General features: G+C 39.5%; 1 protein-coding gene across 1 annotated transcript in view; it reads left to right on the top strand.

The window, feature by feature from the left end:
* The window catches only part of LOC129261871 (adhesion G-protein coupled receptor V1-like), a 114,024-nt gene that overhangs the window by 48,001 nt on the left and 48,022 nt on the right, over positions 1-18,001 (top strand). The window contains exons 38-55 of the mRNA XM_064099714.1: positions 163-302; positions 679-778; positions 1,369-1,548; positions 2,420-2,674; positions 3,160-3,244; positions 4,930-5,068; positions 5,867-6,008; positions 6,822-7,063; positions 7,915-8,090; positions 8,914-9,038; positions 10,427-10,656; positions 11,154-11,303; positions 12,110-12,378; positions 12,940-13,073; positions 13,781-14,150; positions 14,472-14,829; positions 15,276-15,610; positions 16,614-16,743. Coding sequence (XP_063955784.1) covers positions 163-302; positions 679-778; positions 1,369-1,548; positions 2,420-2,674; positions 3,160-3,244; positions 4,930-5,068; positions 5,867-6,008; positions 6,822-7,063; positions 7,915-8,090; positions 8,914-9,038; positions 10,427-10,656; positions 11,154-11,303; positions 12,110-12,378; positions 12,940-13,073; positions 13,781-14,150; positions 14,472-14,829; positions 15,276-15,610; positions 16,614-16,743 — 3,560 coding nt within the window. The remainder of the gene's footprint in view (positions 1-162; positions 303-678; positions 779-1,368; positions 1,549-2,419; positions 2,675-3,159; positions 3,245-4,929; positions 5,069-5,866; positions 6,009-6,821; positions 7,064-7,914; positions 8,091-8,913; positions 9,039-10,426; positions 10,657-11,153; positions 11,304-12,109; positions 12,379-12,939; positions 13,074-13,780; positions 14,151-14,471; positions 14,830-15,275; positions 15,611-16,613; positions 16,744-18,001) is intronic.

Genomic DNA, 18,001 nt, shown 5'->3' with positions numbered 1-18,001 from the left:
ACCCCAATCCATTGTTTTACTGAAGATATTTACAATATATTCACGATGCTGCATATACATGTATATAGTTACTCATTTAATTCCAGAATTACTTAGTGACATCCTGGATTTTCATTCACATATGGTATTTTTTAAATAATCTTGATTTTCATTGATTGATAGGTGAGACGTTCAACGTTACTGTGGAGCGTTCTACCCCTGGCATGGGTGTGGTGACCGTTGACTGGTCTATCGAGAGCCCTCAATCTCTGGATCCAGATCTCTCCTTCAGACAAACCAATGGCCAGATTACATTCCAAATGGTAAAATCGGTTTTCTTGTACAGTGAAACCTGTCTGTAAAGATATGGAGACCGTGCCTTTTGATCTATTGCTCCACGCCTCTGGAGCGCCTTCCCTTCTTCACTCCGTGAAATTGACAACATTGAACTCTTCAAATCGTCTCTCAAAACTCACTTATTTCAGCAGATGTGTAATAATTAGCTTAATTGTATGAGCCTGTGCCTATGAATGTTTTTAAAAGAAATATGATGCAATATAAATGCTGTGGATCATTATCATTAAAGGGAACGATATGATATTATTTTGGGTTCCTGTACAACATAAAACAAATTAAATTGTATCAATTTTTCTTTATTAATTGCAAGCTTTTGTATAAAACTTCTTCTTCTATCCACAGGGAGAACTGATGAAGGAAGTCACACTAGAATCGCTGCCTGATGAGACACCGGAAACCAATGAGAATTTCCAGATCATCCTCACCAACGTACAGACCTCAGGTATGTTTCTAATACCCCTAAACTCAAAAGCCCATATTGTGGAGTCCGAATTGACTTAGGTATCTCTCTGCTAAAATTATGGGAAGCCACCAATTTCAAACATTGCATGTACATTTTATCAGGCCTGCCAACCATGGGTGGAAATCTCTCCCCAAAGGTAGGGGGGACCAGGGGCGGATCCATGATTTTCCTCTGGAAAATTTGACAAGCAAAAAAAAAAAAAAGGTTATCAATCACTTTCCATTTTGAATGATGATTTTGAATGATATCATAAAAGACCATAAATAGTAGGGGGATATTTGATATTGTGTCCCCCCTTTCAAAATGGTAGGGGGGACGTATCCTCCCTCTCCCTCCTGGGATTTCCGCCCATGCTGCCAACTACTCCTTTTTTCCAGGAGTTACCCCATTTAAAGATTTTTTATCAACCAAAAAAAGGATCACTCCGTTTTTCCATTTATTTAATATACAAGAATGTAAATAAGCCCATATGTGTATTTGTGTGATGGGGTATGGGCATGTGTATGGGTGTAAGAGTAATTTAATTTTATGAACTGTCATTGTGTACTTTGAAACTTTATTTTTTTCAGGTGTATCGCCGACCGGAGCAGCGTCGATTGACCCCCAGGGGGCCAGTGCTTCCATCAACATTGGGGCCAGTGATGAGCCTCACGGGGTGTTCAGCTTCGCCCAGGGGTCCCTTCAGGTTGCCACACCCGAAGGAGATCGCGCGGTGCAGCTCTTTGTGGAGAGAAAATATGGAGCCATTGGTAAGTATGTGGAGCGTTGTGGCCCAGTTGATTAGTCGTCTGACTTTGAAACAGTGGGTCGTGGGTTCGAATTCCAGCCATGGCATAATTTCCTTCAGCAAGAAATTTATCCACACTGTGCTGCACTCAACCCAGGTGAGGTGAATGGGTACCCAGCATGATTAATTCCTTGAATGCACGAGTGCTGAAAGGCAGCCCAAGCTAAAGCCAGGATAATAATAATAACAACGCTCCTCGGAATGGAATATTTCTAGATAGATGGCGCAATATAAATGCCTATAATTATTATTAAGTCATGAAAGGGATCATTCAGCAGTGAATAAAAGGCATGTTGGCTGAAGGGGATTTTTGATAAAAAGCTCCTGTAAATTGCAAAGTAGCATTCCTAAATTACCATTTGGTCCAATACACAAGGTCATTTTGAGTGAACAGGAGGAGAAAACCCTGATCACATATACATGTATTGATCAGTGTTACCATTTGAATTACACTAATTTTGCACTTCTCTTTTAGTCAATTCTCATTTTTATAAAATGGTTAATATACATCAGCTTCATGAAGTCCAGGTTAAAGGCGAATTGTCTCTTTGATTATGAAGTGATATTGTTTTGAGAAGAAGATACACGTACATACATGGATATGCAGGTTTGAAAAATGCTGTTTTTTCTTGTGATTTAATAATTGTGGAGCATGTTTTGTTGTTTCTTTATTTTGAGAAGGTGATATTGTTTTTCTTCTGCAGCTCTTTGAAATCCCTGCTATATGACCAACATTTGAATATCCCTAAATGATCATTAGCACGATTTTAATTGAAAATATTACAAATCACACAATCACAATTTAACATGTCTGTACCCTACTAAATCTCCAGGTCAAGTACGCGTATCATACACCATATCCCAAGGATCCTTAGACCCTACCAAGCCGACCAATGAGAGGGCTCTGAATGGGTCCGACTTTGTTGGCGGGGCCGGGTTCGTGGACTTTTCCGACGGGTCGTCTTCCGAGTCCATCTCCATCCTGATCAACGAAGATGACATTCCCGAACTTGATGAGGTATTCCTCGTCACCTTGAACGGTGTGGAACTACTGGAAAGTGTGGACATGGACACACCCCCTAAACTGGGTAAGGAATGTCATGCCACTCATGTTTTTAATGATGCAGATATTACATTGCCTGTTGCGTTGAACAATCTTGCATGGATAATAAGTGAAAACGTGAATAGCTCTTCCATTCAATCTGTATTCTTGCATTGCTTACAAGAGTCTTTCCTTTTCTTTTTTATGTTTTATTCTTGTTTTTGTTCAGGAGGATGCCTTATAATAATCAATATTTTCCTTTTTTAAATCCTGCTCCTCTCACTTTCACATTTTCTTAGCACAGTCCTTCCTCATTTTAATCATTTGACATAAGCAAATCATGGTCTCATTCCTTTTTATATATGTATGTATATACATGTATGTATATTCAATATATTGCCTTTTTTCTCCCAGCTCTCTCACTTTCATATTTTCTCAACACAATCCTTGCTCATTGTAATCATTTGACTTCAGCAAATTAAATCAAAGTCTCATTCCTTCTTTTGATCTTTCCTTTTTGTCCATGTACAGACACCATTGACCTTGTGTCAGAGGTCACCATATCAGCCAATGATGGCACCCAAGGGGTCATCAGGTTCGACACCATGGTAACCAAGTAAGTAGAGATCCACAGCATTCAATCTCCTATCACCTACTCTACCCTCGTGTAGCAGAGAGAAGAATAATTCAAGTGCTATTTAATTATCTGATGCAATACACATCTTTGGGAAGTGCAGTCTAAGAAAATTCATATTTTGTAACCAAGCCATGTCCATCAGAATACCACCAAATATGTCTATCTATCTATCAAATATACAGTATAAAGATTTTATTTTCCAATGAAAGATGTTTCAGAGGGATTGTGACAGAATGAAATTGATGCATCTGGGTATACTTGAGATGTGATCATCTTTATCATCCACCTTATCCAAACCCTTCTCATTGAAATCCAGATCGTGAATCCATTTTGAATCCAGGGCTCCGTAACACAAAGGTTTGCAATCAATCGCTAAATACCAATGACCAATCAGGTTCATCGTTGCATGCGCGCTCTGTTTAAAATACTGACCGGGAACCATTCAGTGCGGTTATTTCCTAATTGCAATTCATCGCAAACCTTTGTGTTAAGGAGCCCAGATCTTCCTCTTAAGCTTGATATGACTGCTCCAACTTCCCTAAATCCAGAATTTGTCCCAAGAATGCATCTTGCAATTCATTTGATTTGTATGTGAATCCTTTTATTAATGTTTTTTGTCTCACCTGCATAGCAGAGTGAGACTATAGGCGCCGCTTTTCCGACGGCGATGGCGGCGACGGCGACGGCGACGGCGGCGTCAACACCAAATCTTAACCTGAGGTTAAGTTTTTGAAATGACAGCATAACTTAGAAAGTATATGGACCTAGTTCATGAAACTTGGCCATAAGGTTAATCAAGTATTACTGAACATCCTGCCTGAGTTTCATGTCACATGACCAAGGTCAAAGGTCATTTAGGGTCAATGAACTTAGACCATGTTGGGGGAATCAACATCAAAATCTTAACCTAAGGTTAAGTTTTTGAAATGTCATCATAACTTAGAAAATATATGGACCTAGTTCATGAAACTTATACATAAGGTTAATCAAGTATCACTGAACATCCTGCATGAGTTTCACATCACATGACCAAGGTCAAAGGTCATTTAGGGTCAATGAACTTTGGCCGAATCGGGGGTATCTGTTGAATTACCATCACAACTTTGAAAGTTTATGGATCTGATTCATGAAACTTGGACATAATAGTAATCAAGTATTACTGAACATCCTGTGCAAGTTTCAGGTCACATGATCAAGGTCAAAGGTCATTTAGGGTCAATGAACTTTGGCCAAATTGGGGTATTTGTTGAATTACAGCCATAAATTTGAAAGTGTGTTGGTCTAGTTCATAAAACTTGGACATAATAGTAATCAAGTATCACTGAACATCCTGTGCGAGTTTCAGGTCACATGATCAAGGTCAAAGGTCATGTAAGGTCAAAGAACTTTGGCCACGTTGGGGGTATTTGTTGAATTGCCATCATATCTCTATAAGTGTATTGGTCTAGTTCATAAAACGTGGAAATAAGAGTAACCAAGTATCACTGAACATCTTGTGCGAGTTATAGTAGTTTTCAAAATCAGCACTGCTGCTATATTGAATCGCGTGATGCAGGTGAGACGGCCAGAGGCATTCCACTTGTTTTATTCCTTGCAAGAAATGTAAAGAGCTATATCTTCAGGATTGACTTTTTTTGCATTCATTTCTCTGTGTTCCGTTACAGCATTGACGTATTGGAGGATGTGGGTTCAGTAGACGTGACCGTACTGAGAGACCAAGGAACCTACGGAGAGGTCTCTATCTTCATCTACAGTCAACCAGTCACTGCAAGGAAAGGAGACGACTACCAGTTTGATGATCAGGTAACTTGACTTTATAGGGGATAAAACTGCATGGGGGCTCGGGGTGAATTCACCCCTGAAATTCCCGTAGGATCTAATAAAACCTTTATACAATGTGGCAAAATAGGGCCGGTGAACTCAGAAAGTAGCCTGGGGGCCGTTTCATAAAGCTGTCCCTAAGTTAAGAGCGACTTTAAGAACGACTGGTGAACCTTTCTTTCACGCTAAACCATCACCAGTTAACCTTTTGTGTGTATACCATTTACCACAAGAAAGGATCACCAGTCATTTTTAAAAGTTGCTCTTAACTTACGAACAGCTTCCTGATTTATGGTACACCTTGTATTCTGTCATTGGTATGTGTTAGATCCTGAAATGGGCCACCCAAATTTGACGTGCGTGTGAGAAAGAAGAAAATGCATGTATATGTCTGGAGATATGTTAAAGTCCTGAAAGAGTCTCCTCGGTCCCGTGACACAAAGGTTATTGATCAATCGTATACTTGTTATTCTCAATTTAATTGTACATTGTAGTCAATGCAATCAATTGAAAAAATATGTGCTATGATGATTGCTAAGCTTTGTGTTGCGGACCTCTGGAAGACCATTTCATGACAGTTTTCAGCACTGATAAGTTTCATGCTTTTGGCAGGTAATCATACATGTAGTGATACTCTGACATCTGTGCTTCTTAGCTTCTCAAAACCAATGATATTTGTCAGATTTAGCAGGTTGTCAGACAAAAAATATGGATGAAATACCTTGCAATCTTATATTTATGGTTTTCTGGCACATTTTGACTTTTTTTTTGTCTGTCCAGGTGCTTGTGTTTGGGGATGGTGAGAGTACAAAGACTGTCACCTTGAGCATTGTCAACGATGCGATCGCTGAGGATGGCGAGACCTTGGAACTCTTCCTCAACAATCCTACCGGTGGTCTGGATCTTGGAGAACCTGTCAGAGGTAATAGGATTAATGATGCTAAATAGGGGAGGGGGGGGGGGGGGAGAAGGGATGAGTACAAAGACCGTCCCCTTGGAGAACCCAACAGAAGTATTAAGATTAAACAATGCATGTTTAACCTATCCAGTACCAAGCCATATTTACTTGTTCTCGGTTCTGTGTTTGTCAGTCCAAATTGTTTCATAATTTTTATTCACGAAAGGGGAAACAAATAGAGACAATTGATTAAATTACATGTAACTGTTTGTTGTTACATAGCATTGCAGCAAAACTTTCCATATCAGATATTTGGGGGTCTACAGTTATTCATGTTATTTGATATCCATGATAAGTTTTGTCTGGATTTTTTTTGAAAAAGTAAACATGATCTTAAAAGGTTCACCCGTTATGTCACAAATTGATGTATTACCTGTCGTGAGTAGAGAATTTAATCTGATAACCAATACCTCAATTCAAACTTAAAACCTAGTAGGTGTTTTATAAAGCTGTTTGTGAGCGACTTTATGAAAGACCCTCTCTCAAATGCTAAATGAACACCAATGAAAATATACTGTAGTATAGTATAGTTCATAAAGCTGCTTGTAACCTATGAAAAGCTTTGTGAAACGTCCACTTGGTGGGTGTTTCATAAAGCTGTTCGTAAGTCATGAGCGACTTTACAACCGACCGATGATCCTTTCTTGAGCTAAATTAGCTCTTAAGAAAGGATCACCAATCGTTCGTGAAGTCGCTCGTAACTCATGACAAGCTTTGTGAAACACCCTCTTGGTTTTATTGATGCCAAACACCTGCCTTTTTCATATCTCTCTTCAGTCTTGGTGACAATCGAGGCCAACGACGATGCCTTTGGTATCGTCTACTTTGTGGGTGATCAGACCATTGCCATCGATGAGCCGACGCCTGCCTCCACGGCGAATAGTGTGGCTCGTTTTGCCGTTCTGAGAGACAGGGGCACCTTTGGCCAGATAGATGTTCCATTTGAAGTGATCGGTGGAGATGGTGACCTTTCACCCACCACTGGTTTTGTGACCTTTGGCCCCGGTGCTCAGGCTGCAGTAAGTTATAGAAATATTGAGCTGGTATTTCAGGGCCCTGTCTTATAAAAGGTTTAAGATTGATCCAATCAACCTCAACTGTATGGAAATCCATCAATGTCATAATTTTCTCTACAGGAAATTTACTCAAATGTGTTATTTAAACAAAGAGAAGCTCACTGAACTTGCGAGAAAAGGATGAGTGCATGAATATACAGCATATCTAGAAAATATTTGGAACAAACATGCATCTAGTTATTGATGTTGCTGGCTTTCCATAGTTGCAATTGATCAGATCAATCACAACTCTTTGTAAGACGGGGCGCTGCTGGTGTCTGCTTTGACCTTCACGCAGTATGTATTCATTGTTTATTCCGCTATATTAAAAACTACTACAGGGCTGCCAAGTCTTCCTGATTGTCAAGGAGACTCCCTGAAAATTGGCTGATCTTCAAGTGAAAAACTGCAGATTTTCAACATCTTTCTGATTCATACATTGATTTCTTTCATTGGATTGTGTGTAATTGAGAAAGATCTCCCTTTTTCCTCAGTAAATTTTTCTGAAAGATGAATATTAAAATTGCATGCGCTGCCAATAAGAAAGAAAAACAGATGGTTCGGAGACTAATACATGATTTGTGTACAAAATGTACAAATGAATCTGCAAATTTTTTATGCTTGATATTTTCTTGTATCACTGTTACCTTATTATTATTCCAGTAAAAGTATTCTCCTAAGGTGAGGAATTATTTCTCCCTTTTTTGAGTTACGCGTAAATTTTTAATAATACATGAAATTAAACCCTCAAAACACTTTACATGGTCTATGTACAGTCATTAACTTTTTTTGCCTTATTGATTTTTTTAAAACAGGTTCTTCAAATTGCTGCAGTGGTGGACAGCATCCCAGAGCTAGATGAGGAGTTCCAAGTTTTCCTCCGTGAGCCAACAGGGGGCGCTAAGCTTGGGAGTACAACCAATGTTACCATCATCATCCGGGAAAATGATGCTCCGTATGGCTCTATGCAGATCTTCCCCTATGGTTCGAGGTAGGTAATTTATAAATTTTAAAGCAGCAACAAACGAGCAGCTGTAATAGCGCCACCTTAGGTCTTCAACTACGCAGTGGAAGAGCTGTGCTGTAGTGGTTCCGACTTGCCACTCTGGACCCAGGTGCTAACTGGGTACCCGGTAGGATATGAAAGTCATTGTAGCTTGTCCAGTACTGTGTGCGCCTCACCGGCGACTGACTGAAATACTCCCTAGGGAGTGGAGGATGTGCAAACATTGTGTGTGGGAATGGCTGATTGAATCCGATGACCAGGGTAATAATATATCTGTAATGCGCTTAGACACGTTGTTTTGCGATGTATTAAGCGCTATATAAAAGCGGATGATTATAATTATTAACTACTCACGTTTGTGCCTTGTTGCATAAAAATTACCATTGCGGTAACTTTGCCATGCAATGGTAACTTGCCTGGAATCCTTGATTTTGATTTGCTGTTGATCAGCATTACCATGGTAGTTACCATTGGATGGCAAAGTTACCATGATACCTTTATGCAAGAGGGCCCAGGCAAGCAGCATAATGCAGCATTCCGAGATGTGTAGTCTTATAATATAGGCCCACTTGAATAAAAACATACTAATTCACTGTTTAATACATTTATACTACACTAACCGTTACACCAAGTAGTATAACAATTACTATCTTTTCATAGACATTTTAGTTTTTCTGTATAAATAAAGTTATAGGCTTATTCATTCTCTGTATTATTGATGGTTATCTCAAAATGTTATTTTTAAGACTCCTTTAATCTTATCCTCTCTCTCTTCTCTCATTTACATTCTTCCTACACTCCTTGACAGTTCATCTTCGGTTGAAGTGGAAGAGTCTTCGGGTACAGTGTATTTCACCGTGGCCCGCGGAGGAGGCGACATAAGCACCGTCACAGTAGATGTGTCAACTCAACCTGGTACAGCCATAGCCGCTGGTCAGTATCAACCCTCTTAAGGGGTGTGGCAACAATAAATTTGCAATCAGTTGTAAATTACAGTGGTAAATTTACAAGTGATACTGAAGCAAATTGATTATACATGTTCACACAAGAAGTACAGAGAAGACTATTGATCAATTGCAAATTTTGTAAACGATTGATTGCATTATTTGCAATGTACAATGAATCGTGAAGATCAAAAGTATGATTAATTGCTAAATTTTGTGGTACTGGACCCTGCTTGTAAAGCCTGATTTTTTTCTGTCTCAATTGGGTGGCCGTTAAACATACGTTTAACTGTAGTATTCCTCATTGAATGTCTTACAGAAACCTGTTCTTAAAGACCACATTTCTTTTCTCAATTCGCTGAATTTACAATATGATGCGCTATCTATTGGTTGCAGCGAACAGGGCGAATTTCTAACTTTGGGGTCGACATCGCACGAAGGCGCAGGCAGCGCACAGTGATGGTGCTTCAAAAATGGAAACTGTATGTCAAGAATTCACAAAAAACAGTCTAAATTTTCCAAAAAATATGCGGGCAAATTTCTCTCCTACCTCCTGGACCCTAGTAAACAGCATATTCGGTCGAGTCATGTCAGCCAGTGCTGAATAATTGCATGCATGCATGCACTTTTGTACTAGCACGCGCAACAGATGTTAACTTTTTCCCATGATGCATTGCGAATTCCGGCCTGTCCACTGCAACCGATAGATGGCGCATCGTATTGTGAATCCACTGAATAGGATGGGATTTATATATAGGTTTACCTGCAATATTCTATGTTATAACCTTTGTCACTCTCCACCCAGGATAGGTTTTAAATGGGTACCCGGTAGGATGTGGACATCAATGTGATTAGATTGGCATTTGTGCACCGTTAAAACGGCTGCCTGGCCAGGATGCATCCCAGGGAGTGGAGATGGTGCATTTTATGTGTGAAACAGTGATGGATCCTATGACTGGGGTAATAATAATTATAATGTAAAACACTTAGAAACCAAAGTATGAAAAGCTGTATAAATGTGATTATTTTTATTATTATTATATCACAGAACCTTAAAATTCTGTTAGAGAAACATGTTCATAAAGGGTTCCATGACGTTTGCTCTGGCGACAATTGCTCCTCTCTAAATTCCACACACTAATTGACTGACCAATTTCAAGCCAGGGCTTAGCACTATACCATACCCTTAATTAAGACCCTATTGCAACCCCAACCCTAACCCTACATCTTAGACGAAATTAAGCCTGGAGCAATTGTCGCAGGGGCAAATGTTGCGTCACCTTGTACAGACCAATTGTCTGATTTAGGATGTCTTTATAGACAGGATTGAATCCATTTGCAAAAGAAAAATTCAGTGTATGATTTCTTTCTTGCTAGATGGTGACATCCCCGTCTTGGCAAACACCCAGAACATCACCGGCGTGGGTGTCCGGTCCTGGCTGCCCTTCACTTCCAATGGGGAGTCCTTCCTACTCCTCCTCAGCGTTGCCAGGACCGATCCACTCACCACGGGGGTGAACAGCGATGGTTCGGAGGGACCACCCGACAGTAGCAATGTGATGGGATCTATGCTGTTCAGATGGCAGGGGGTCTTTGTGCCTGTGCAGGTGTGAGCATGTGTATTTCTCTGTCTGAACTTGTCTACTTTCACTATCGGTAGAAATTTTTTTGTTGCTGTTGATGGTTTGAATAAAAAAGTTTTTCACTATCAAAATAAGACTTGTATCATCAATATGAAAGTGAATAGTTTCCGCAGCATTCTGAATTTGGAAAAAGTAATCTGAGTTTTAATATTTTTCAATCAATTAAATTCAATTCTTTTTTCATTCAAATTCAAATACATATAGGTTTAATAAAAAAAACATATGTACAATGCGAACAATTAGAAGTGAATAAAATAATACAAAATAGCATCATATTATGAATAAACAAAACGTAGCCTTGATTAAATATTATCATTGAATGAAAAAGAACTTGAGAAAAAGCATGGATGCCTTGTGAGAATAAGGATATTAATATTAACATTTTTAATTATGTAATTAACGAGTTTTGACAAATGAAGGAAGTAGAAATGAATGTGACCTTTGACCTTTAATTTTGACAGACATTGGAGACTGATGGGGCTGTCAGGGCTGCATCTACGGTAGTCGGAAGTGACACAACTCTCATTGCCATTGCTAACATGGGAGCTAGTGGGCGTCGTCAGACCTCATCCCGTATCTACAGACTCAATGCTAATGGGTCGTTGACGGTGGTAAGTACGACAGCCAGGCAAGCCTTGTTGATAGATGACTGCTGATAAGAAGGCTCTGTGATGAGCCATTTCTTTGTGAACAACTAATGGATGTGAGCCGATGTAGGACACAAAATAATAACCATAATATTCCACTTTTATAAGCACTTGTTCACTTTTAACTCTGACATCAATCTAGAACTTAAAGACCACGTTAATTAAACTCTATCAAAATTTTACTGTTGTATATGAAATTGTAGCAAATTTTTTAGGTTTAAATCAACGATGATGGGCGGTTTGCAATGGATAGGGTCCTGAAGTTGGGTCAGTACATAAACAATGTTTCAATTATGTTTGACTGTAATAGTACATGAAAATGGAAAAATCCTTGAATCACAATGCTTTTTTTTCTGAAGGACACATCTCTATAAAATATTGCATCACAAATGGGAATAGTTACTGAAGGGCACAAGAATTCTCCAATGTCAATGAGATAGGAATTGAGAAGGATGTGGCCTAGGATTAATTTAATCCCTGGATTAAGTGCCTTGTGGCTTGACTCTTATAGAGAATTCTTTGTTGATATCAGTTATATCAGGAGGAGAGACCTGTGGGTCATGGCAATTCAGTTCGCTTTTCACCTCCCACGCACAGGTGATGCCAAGATGCCAAATAGTAATATCAATGATGATGATAATAATGAGAATAATAATAATAATTATAATGATAATCAATGAGAATCATCATAATCATAATATACTTAGGAGACAGAGAGAGAGAGAGAGAGAATGAAAAAAAATGATTGGATTTCCTCACACTGTTTTTAGATCCAAGACATCTCAACCGTTGGCGCGTCTGATGTGGAGTTCTTCAATCTTGGATCGGACACCTACCTTGCAATAACCCAGCTCAGGAGCAACAACGGACAGACCCTTTCCAACTCTGTCATCTATCTCTGGAACAGTGTCAGCTTTACCCAGAGTTCTCTGTTCAACTCCAATGGGGCCTCTGCCATAGATTCCTTTTCAATCAACGGCAACCAATACTTGGCTGTGGCAAATTTTTACGACTCTTCGCTCGCCTCGTATGAAATCATGTGAGTGTGACATGTTGCTATATTAATGCTTTTTACCTGTGCAATTGCTTTTTTTTTGGTAGTTGCATCTTTGTTAAGTGTTTCCGAATTGTGGCTTCAAGACCTGTTATGGCTCCATTGTCCTAGCATTGTACCCAATTTTGAGAATTAAGACATAGTTTCTTCAGCTTTTGATGGAAAGTGGAGTTTTATTTGCTTACCCAAAATTCTGGAAAGAAAGGACAAATGTATGAGCTAGAAGCAGCTAAATTCTCTGTCTGGGTGTATAAATGCAATTTGGCGTTATGTTTGGTGTTTTACCTCAACACCAGTAAATTAACACCAAACTTGAAATCACCAATTGAATCATTGTCTATTTCTGTTGTCTTATAGAAGTGTGGTGTATGAGTAGCAATGGGTATCGTGACTGGTGTTTCTGTCTCTATATCCTCATAGAAGTGTTGTGTGTTAGTGTCATTGGCTGTTGTATCTGGTGTACATGCTACCTCAAATGCCAACACCAGCCTTTAACACCAAATTTGAAATTAACCTCTCAAACTTCGTGTCTCTTCATGCTTGTAGGAGTGTGGTGTATGAATGGCAAGGTGGTAACTTAGTCCAAGTCCAGCAGATCTCAACCCAGGGCGCTACTGATATCCAAGCATTCACGGTAGGATCCAACGCCTACCTAGCGATAGCCAATAGCAGGAATGATGGTAAGACATGTTCGGAATCTGTCTTTGAAGATATCCCAGTTTTATCCACTTTTCTCTTATTTAAGTTGAGAACCCCAGTCATTTTTAAAGAAAGATAAGAGTAAGATTCCTCATCAGTTTGCCAATCTCCAATCCTCACAAACCACCAGGGACAGTCACCTCTGTTGTAGTCACGATTTTGAATTTGAATTTGAACAGCAGGGTTACTTAAAAGCAAACCTGAAACTGGAAATTCTACTTTTGTAAAGTGTATAGTGGATAAGACTCTTAAAGATGATGTTTTCTATTATTCATACAGAGTCACAGAATAGCACACTTTTGTCATTTTGATTGAGATTGGTTCTAAACTTAAAATGAACAAAAAGTGACCATCAAAAGTCAAACTACAATGTTAGAATTCAATGTACAATCAGACAGGTGGTAATGTAATCCCATCTCACACCGCAGGCAAAAACACATTCGCTAATTGCTAGTGCAGTACATATTTTTTTTTGCTTGCATATAAGGGAAACATGTGATGTTTTCATTTTTGGTTTGGTAGATGGAATTTCCTTGACAAACAGCTAAAAAATCACAAGAGTAGAAAATAATTTGGCCTTAAAGTGTCAACAGAGTATTGAAATGAGTAAAATCAAATTATGAATGTTTAATTATGATACCCTTTCCCCTCATCATTTAATTAAAATAAACCCTTTCTCTCTTTCTAGTTGGTAACACAGAAATCGATTCAGTCATCTACCAGTGGAGTTCAGTGACCTCCCAATTTGTCCTTCACCAGTCCATCCCCACCCAGGGGATTCAGTCACTCAAGGTATTCATCACCGACCCTGACGACGTCACTCACCTGGCCCTTGCAAACGTGGATGGCCCATCCTCCGTCTATACCTGGAACACCTTCAACTCCAGGTTTGACCTCCTGGTGACCTCTGACCCGGCCTTTGACCTTGTCCCCCTAGAGGTCATAGGTAGCACAGCGCCCCTCCTTGCCTCGGCCAACTACGGTGATGGTGCTTTGGCTGAGATGTCTACCATCTTGCAGCTGACCGGTGTAGCTGAAGACTCGGATTACGTTCCTTGGTAAGATTACGAGAATATCTGTTCATCTATCAAATAGTGTGTGTCATTCAGCCAATACAGTAGTGGATTTAATCAGAGAAAAAAAGTTGTGAGTTATCAGTGTTGAAATGTAAGCGTGGAAAGTGCAATTTGAATTAATTTCAAAGTCGTTTATGTAACTCTTAGATTTGGTTTTAGTTGCGACCATAAAGTTGGTTTAGAGATGTGACTCAACTCTCTCCTTTAATATTCCTTGTTTTATCTTGATGTGCTATTCAAATCTTATTCCTCTGATAATGCAAACAATGAATCCCATTTTCTCTTGATGCCCCTGTTCTACAGGTCAACCCAACTGACCTTCACACCCTCGGACACTGAACTCACCTTTGGCGTTTCTCTCCTTGACGACGTCCTACCGGAGGATGACCAGACCTTCAGCGTCTACCTCTCCAGTCCAACCAACGGAGCCCAGCTAGGCTCTCAGAGCCTTGTCACCATTGTGATCACCTCAAACGACGACGCTCACGGCATTGTGGGATTTGCGGCAGAGTCCCTGTCGGTTCAGGCGGAGGAGAGGGCCACGAACACGCCGGCAGTGCTGACCGTGGAGAGGATTGGGGGTACTGCTGGGATGGTTGTGGTGGAGTGGGAGGCGTTCGGACAGCTTGCTGCTACGGATGCCAGGCCACTTGTTGGCCAGGTAATGCACCTATATAGTGCTTAATATTCTTAGTGCTAACAACTGTTTATCATCCAGCAAATAGTGTTTGTAATGATTATATCCATTCGGTGATGGTGCTATTACTTTGATTTGCATAAATTAATTAAAGTTACAGTCAAGATTTTATTGAAATACAGTATTATTGTCAAATGGGCTCTGCATGTAACGGGACAGAACTGTTATTGTTAATATGTTACACTACATATTTGATTTTTGTAAGGTGAATGCATATGATGACATGCAGAAAGTCATTACAAAGAGTATGTAATTTATATCTTCACGTAGCAGAAGTGAGTTATACTTTTACAGAGGCTTTGTATACTTCTGACTTTGAGGGATGTTAGATTCCAAATCGGCAAGTTACCTTTTTTTTGCTCTATGAAGTAAATATAACATGGAACCATTACCTTTAATCCATGTTCTAGATTGAGTTCCAGGACGGCGTTGCCACCGCTCCTCTGGTCATCACCGTCCTCGCGGATGACATCCCGGAACTCGACGAGACCAGCACCATCCGACTCACCCGCATCGTCAACCCAGGAACTACCCGCCCTGGCCGTGGGGCCACCATCAGTCCATCAACCAGTTCAGCCGAGCTTCGGGTCTTGGCCAACGACTCCCCTCATGGGGTGTTTGCCTGGAACCTGGAGTCACTCTACACTGCTGTGGATGAACCAGAAGGGTCGCAGGGATCGAGGAGTGTCACGCTGTATATGACCAGGGAGCAGGGCTTTACAGGAGTGGTCAATGTGTATTACAGGTTAGTGATGACATAGATAAGCATCTTGGAGTAAGGGTTTTTGCCTTGGACTACTCCTCTGGAGGGCAACTCCTTCCAGAAGACCATTTTCTTTGACTGCAGATTCCCCCGACAACTTTTATGTTAGTCCATGGCTCAAGTTGTGCTCCTGGAGGAATTGTGTTAGAACATTGTTGAAACCTTCTCAAAAGACATTCATTATTAGCAGTCTGAATGCCTATGCTGTTGTGGTCGCTGCAAAACTATGGAATCACCTACCTGCTTCAATGTTGACCAGATAAAAAAAGCCATGAAATCCAATCTATTTTGCTAAGAGCACAATGGATTGCATGGACTAAGCTGACCATTCTGAAGTGTTGAATTACGGTTTTAGTGGCCAAAACATGGAGTTGTGTGTGTGCAGCACTTTGTAATTGAAAGTAAAAGGCGCTATATCAAATGACTGCTGGATTGGATTTTGAATGTGTACACAAAATACTTATATTTACATTGCATGTTATAGTATTGAAGTAATTGCAACTGAAACAGTTGGGAATAGGTCATTCTATATTTCACAAAACCTGGACGTTTTTATTACTTATTTGATCCTCCCAAAACATCCTCGTCCTCTCTGTCTTCTTAAATCAAATGAGGATTTTGAATGTATCTTGATCATGTTTTAAATAATTTTAATTGGGATTAATTGTAAGGAGTAAGAGAAAACATAAATAGAAAACTGATGCAGTCAAACCTGTGTTGGTGGCCACCTGTCTATATCAGCTACCTACCTGAAGTGACCACTTATACTAATTTCCATGGAGGCAGATTATGTGTGTATAAGAACCTGTCTATAGCAGCCACTTGTCTATAAAGGCCACATTGTCTGTTTTCTTTGGGGGGACACTATAGACAAGTTTCACTGTAATTCCACACACAAGATGAATTTCAAGCTACCGTAATATTATAAATGGCAAGTAAATGTTTGTAGTTCTATCAGTTTTGCGATTTATTAATTTTCATCCAGCACTTCTGAAGCTGCAGGCTTACCCGACATCCAGAGAGCCGAGAGTGGAAGTGACTTTGCTATGCGACAAAACTTTGTCACCTTCGAAGATGGTGTGGATGTTGCCTCCGTGACCATCAATGTTTTGCCTGTAAGTGATAAAACTTCTTCTATTACATTTGCTGCTGCTGCTTATGCTGTTAGCACTTCTAATTCTACTAGTACATCTTCTACCATCATTTGTATATTTTTCCTCTTTTGTTATGGTCTAAAGGACTGTTATTAGAGATGGTTGTTATTGTGTTCATACACACAATCCCTGATCAAACCATCCTCTCATTCTGTCATTCTATCATGCTATTAATTCATGCCTCATTATCTCAACTACTGTTTCCATCTCCGTTCACAAGCTCACTATCATCATGTTTCCACCCCAGACCAGTTGTGTAAATATTGACCATGCTGTATTACCCCCACCATGAACAACCCCTTGTTCAACTCCATCTGTTTATACTTTCCTTATCACTTTGCCTTCCTTAGAATATTATGTAACTATGTACAGTGAATTATATATTGTAGTTTAGTATAGAGAATAAAGTCAGTTGTGAATGTAACTTCAAGCCAAGCAGACATGCCTAATTATTGAGTAGAGATAGAGACCGAGTATGAGTTCAAGTGTGTATTCGAGTCAGAGTACGCATACACAAAAGTTGTGAAAGGATATTTGATATTGTGAATGTTGATCTTGAAATGCAAAGAGAAATTTACATTTTGTTAATAGCATTTTGAATAATCCCAAAACTATGAGATTGAATGTTCTATCATTAAACAGATTGCTGTAGAGCTTGATCTATAATAACCAAGGTTCTCTCTTTATCGCTTTCTCTTTTACGTTTTAACTTCATTTTAAAACCTTAAAATTTTGTCTTGGATAACAGATTATTATTGCTGATACTAGTATAGTACCAGCTCTCATTCTTATTTATTTTATTTTATTTTAATATAGAATAATATGTTCAGTGATTTGAATTCCTGATTTTTGTTTTTGTCTCGCCTGCATAGCAGAGCGAGACTATAGGCGCCGCTTTTCCGACGGCGACGGTGACGGCGGCGGCGGCGTCAACATCAAATCTTAACATAAGGTTAAGTTTTTGAAATGACATCATAACTTAGAAAGTATATGGACCTAGTTCATGAAACTTGTACATAAGGTTAATCAAGTATTACTGAACATCCTGCCTGAGTTTCAGATCACATGACCAAGGTCAAAGGTCATTTAGGGTCAATGAACTTAGACCATGTTGGGAAAATTATTTTCAAAATCTTAACCGAAGGTTAAGTTTTTGAAATGACATCATAACTTAGAAAGTATATGGACCTAGTTCATGAAACTTGGGCATAAGGTTAAT

The sequence above is a fragment of the Lytechinus pictus genome, chromosome 5, assembly GCF_037042905.1.
Source record: "Lytechinus pictus isolate F3 Inbred chromosome 5, Lp3.0, whole genome shotgun sequence".
Taxonomy (NCBI): Eukaryota; Metazoa; Echinodermata; class Echinoidea; order Temnopleuroida; family Toxopneustidae; genus Lytechinus; species Lytechinus pictus.
The sequence above is the reverse complement of the archived record's forward strand: the minus strand, read 5'-3'. Positions and strand labels throughout refer to the sequence as shown.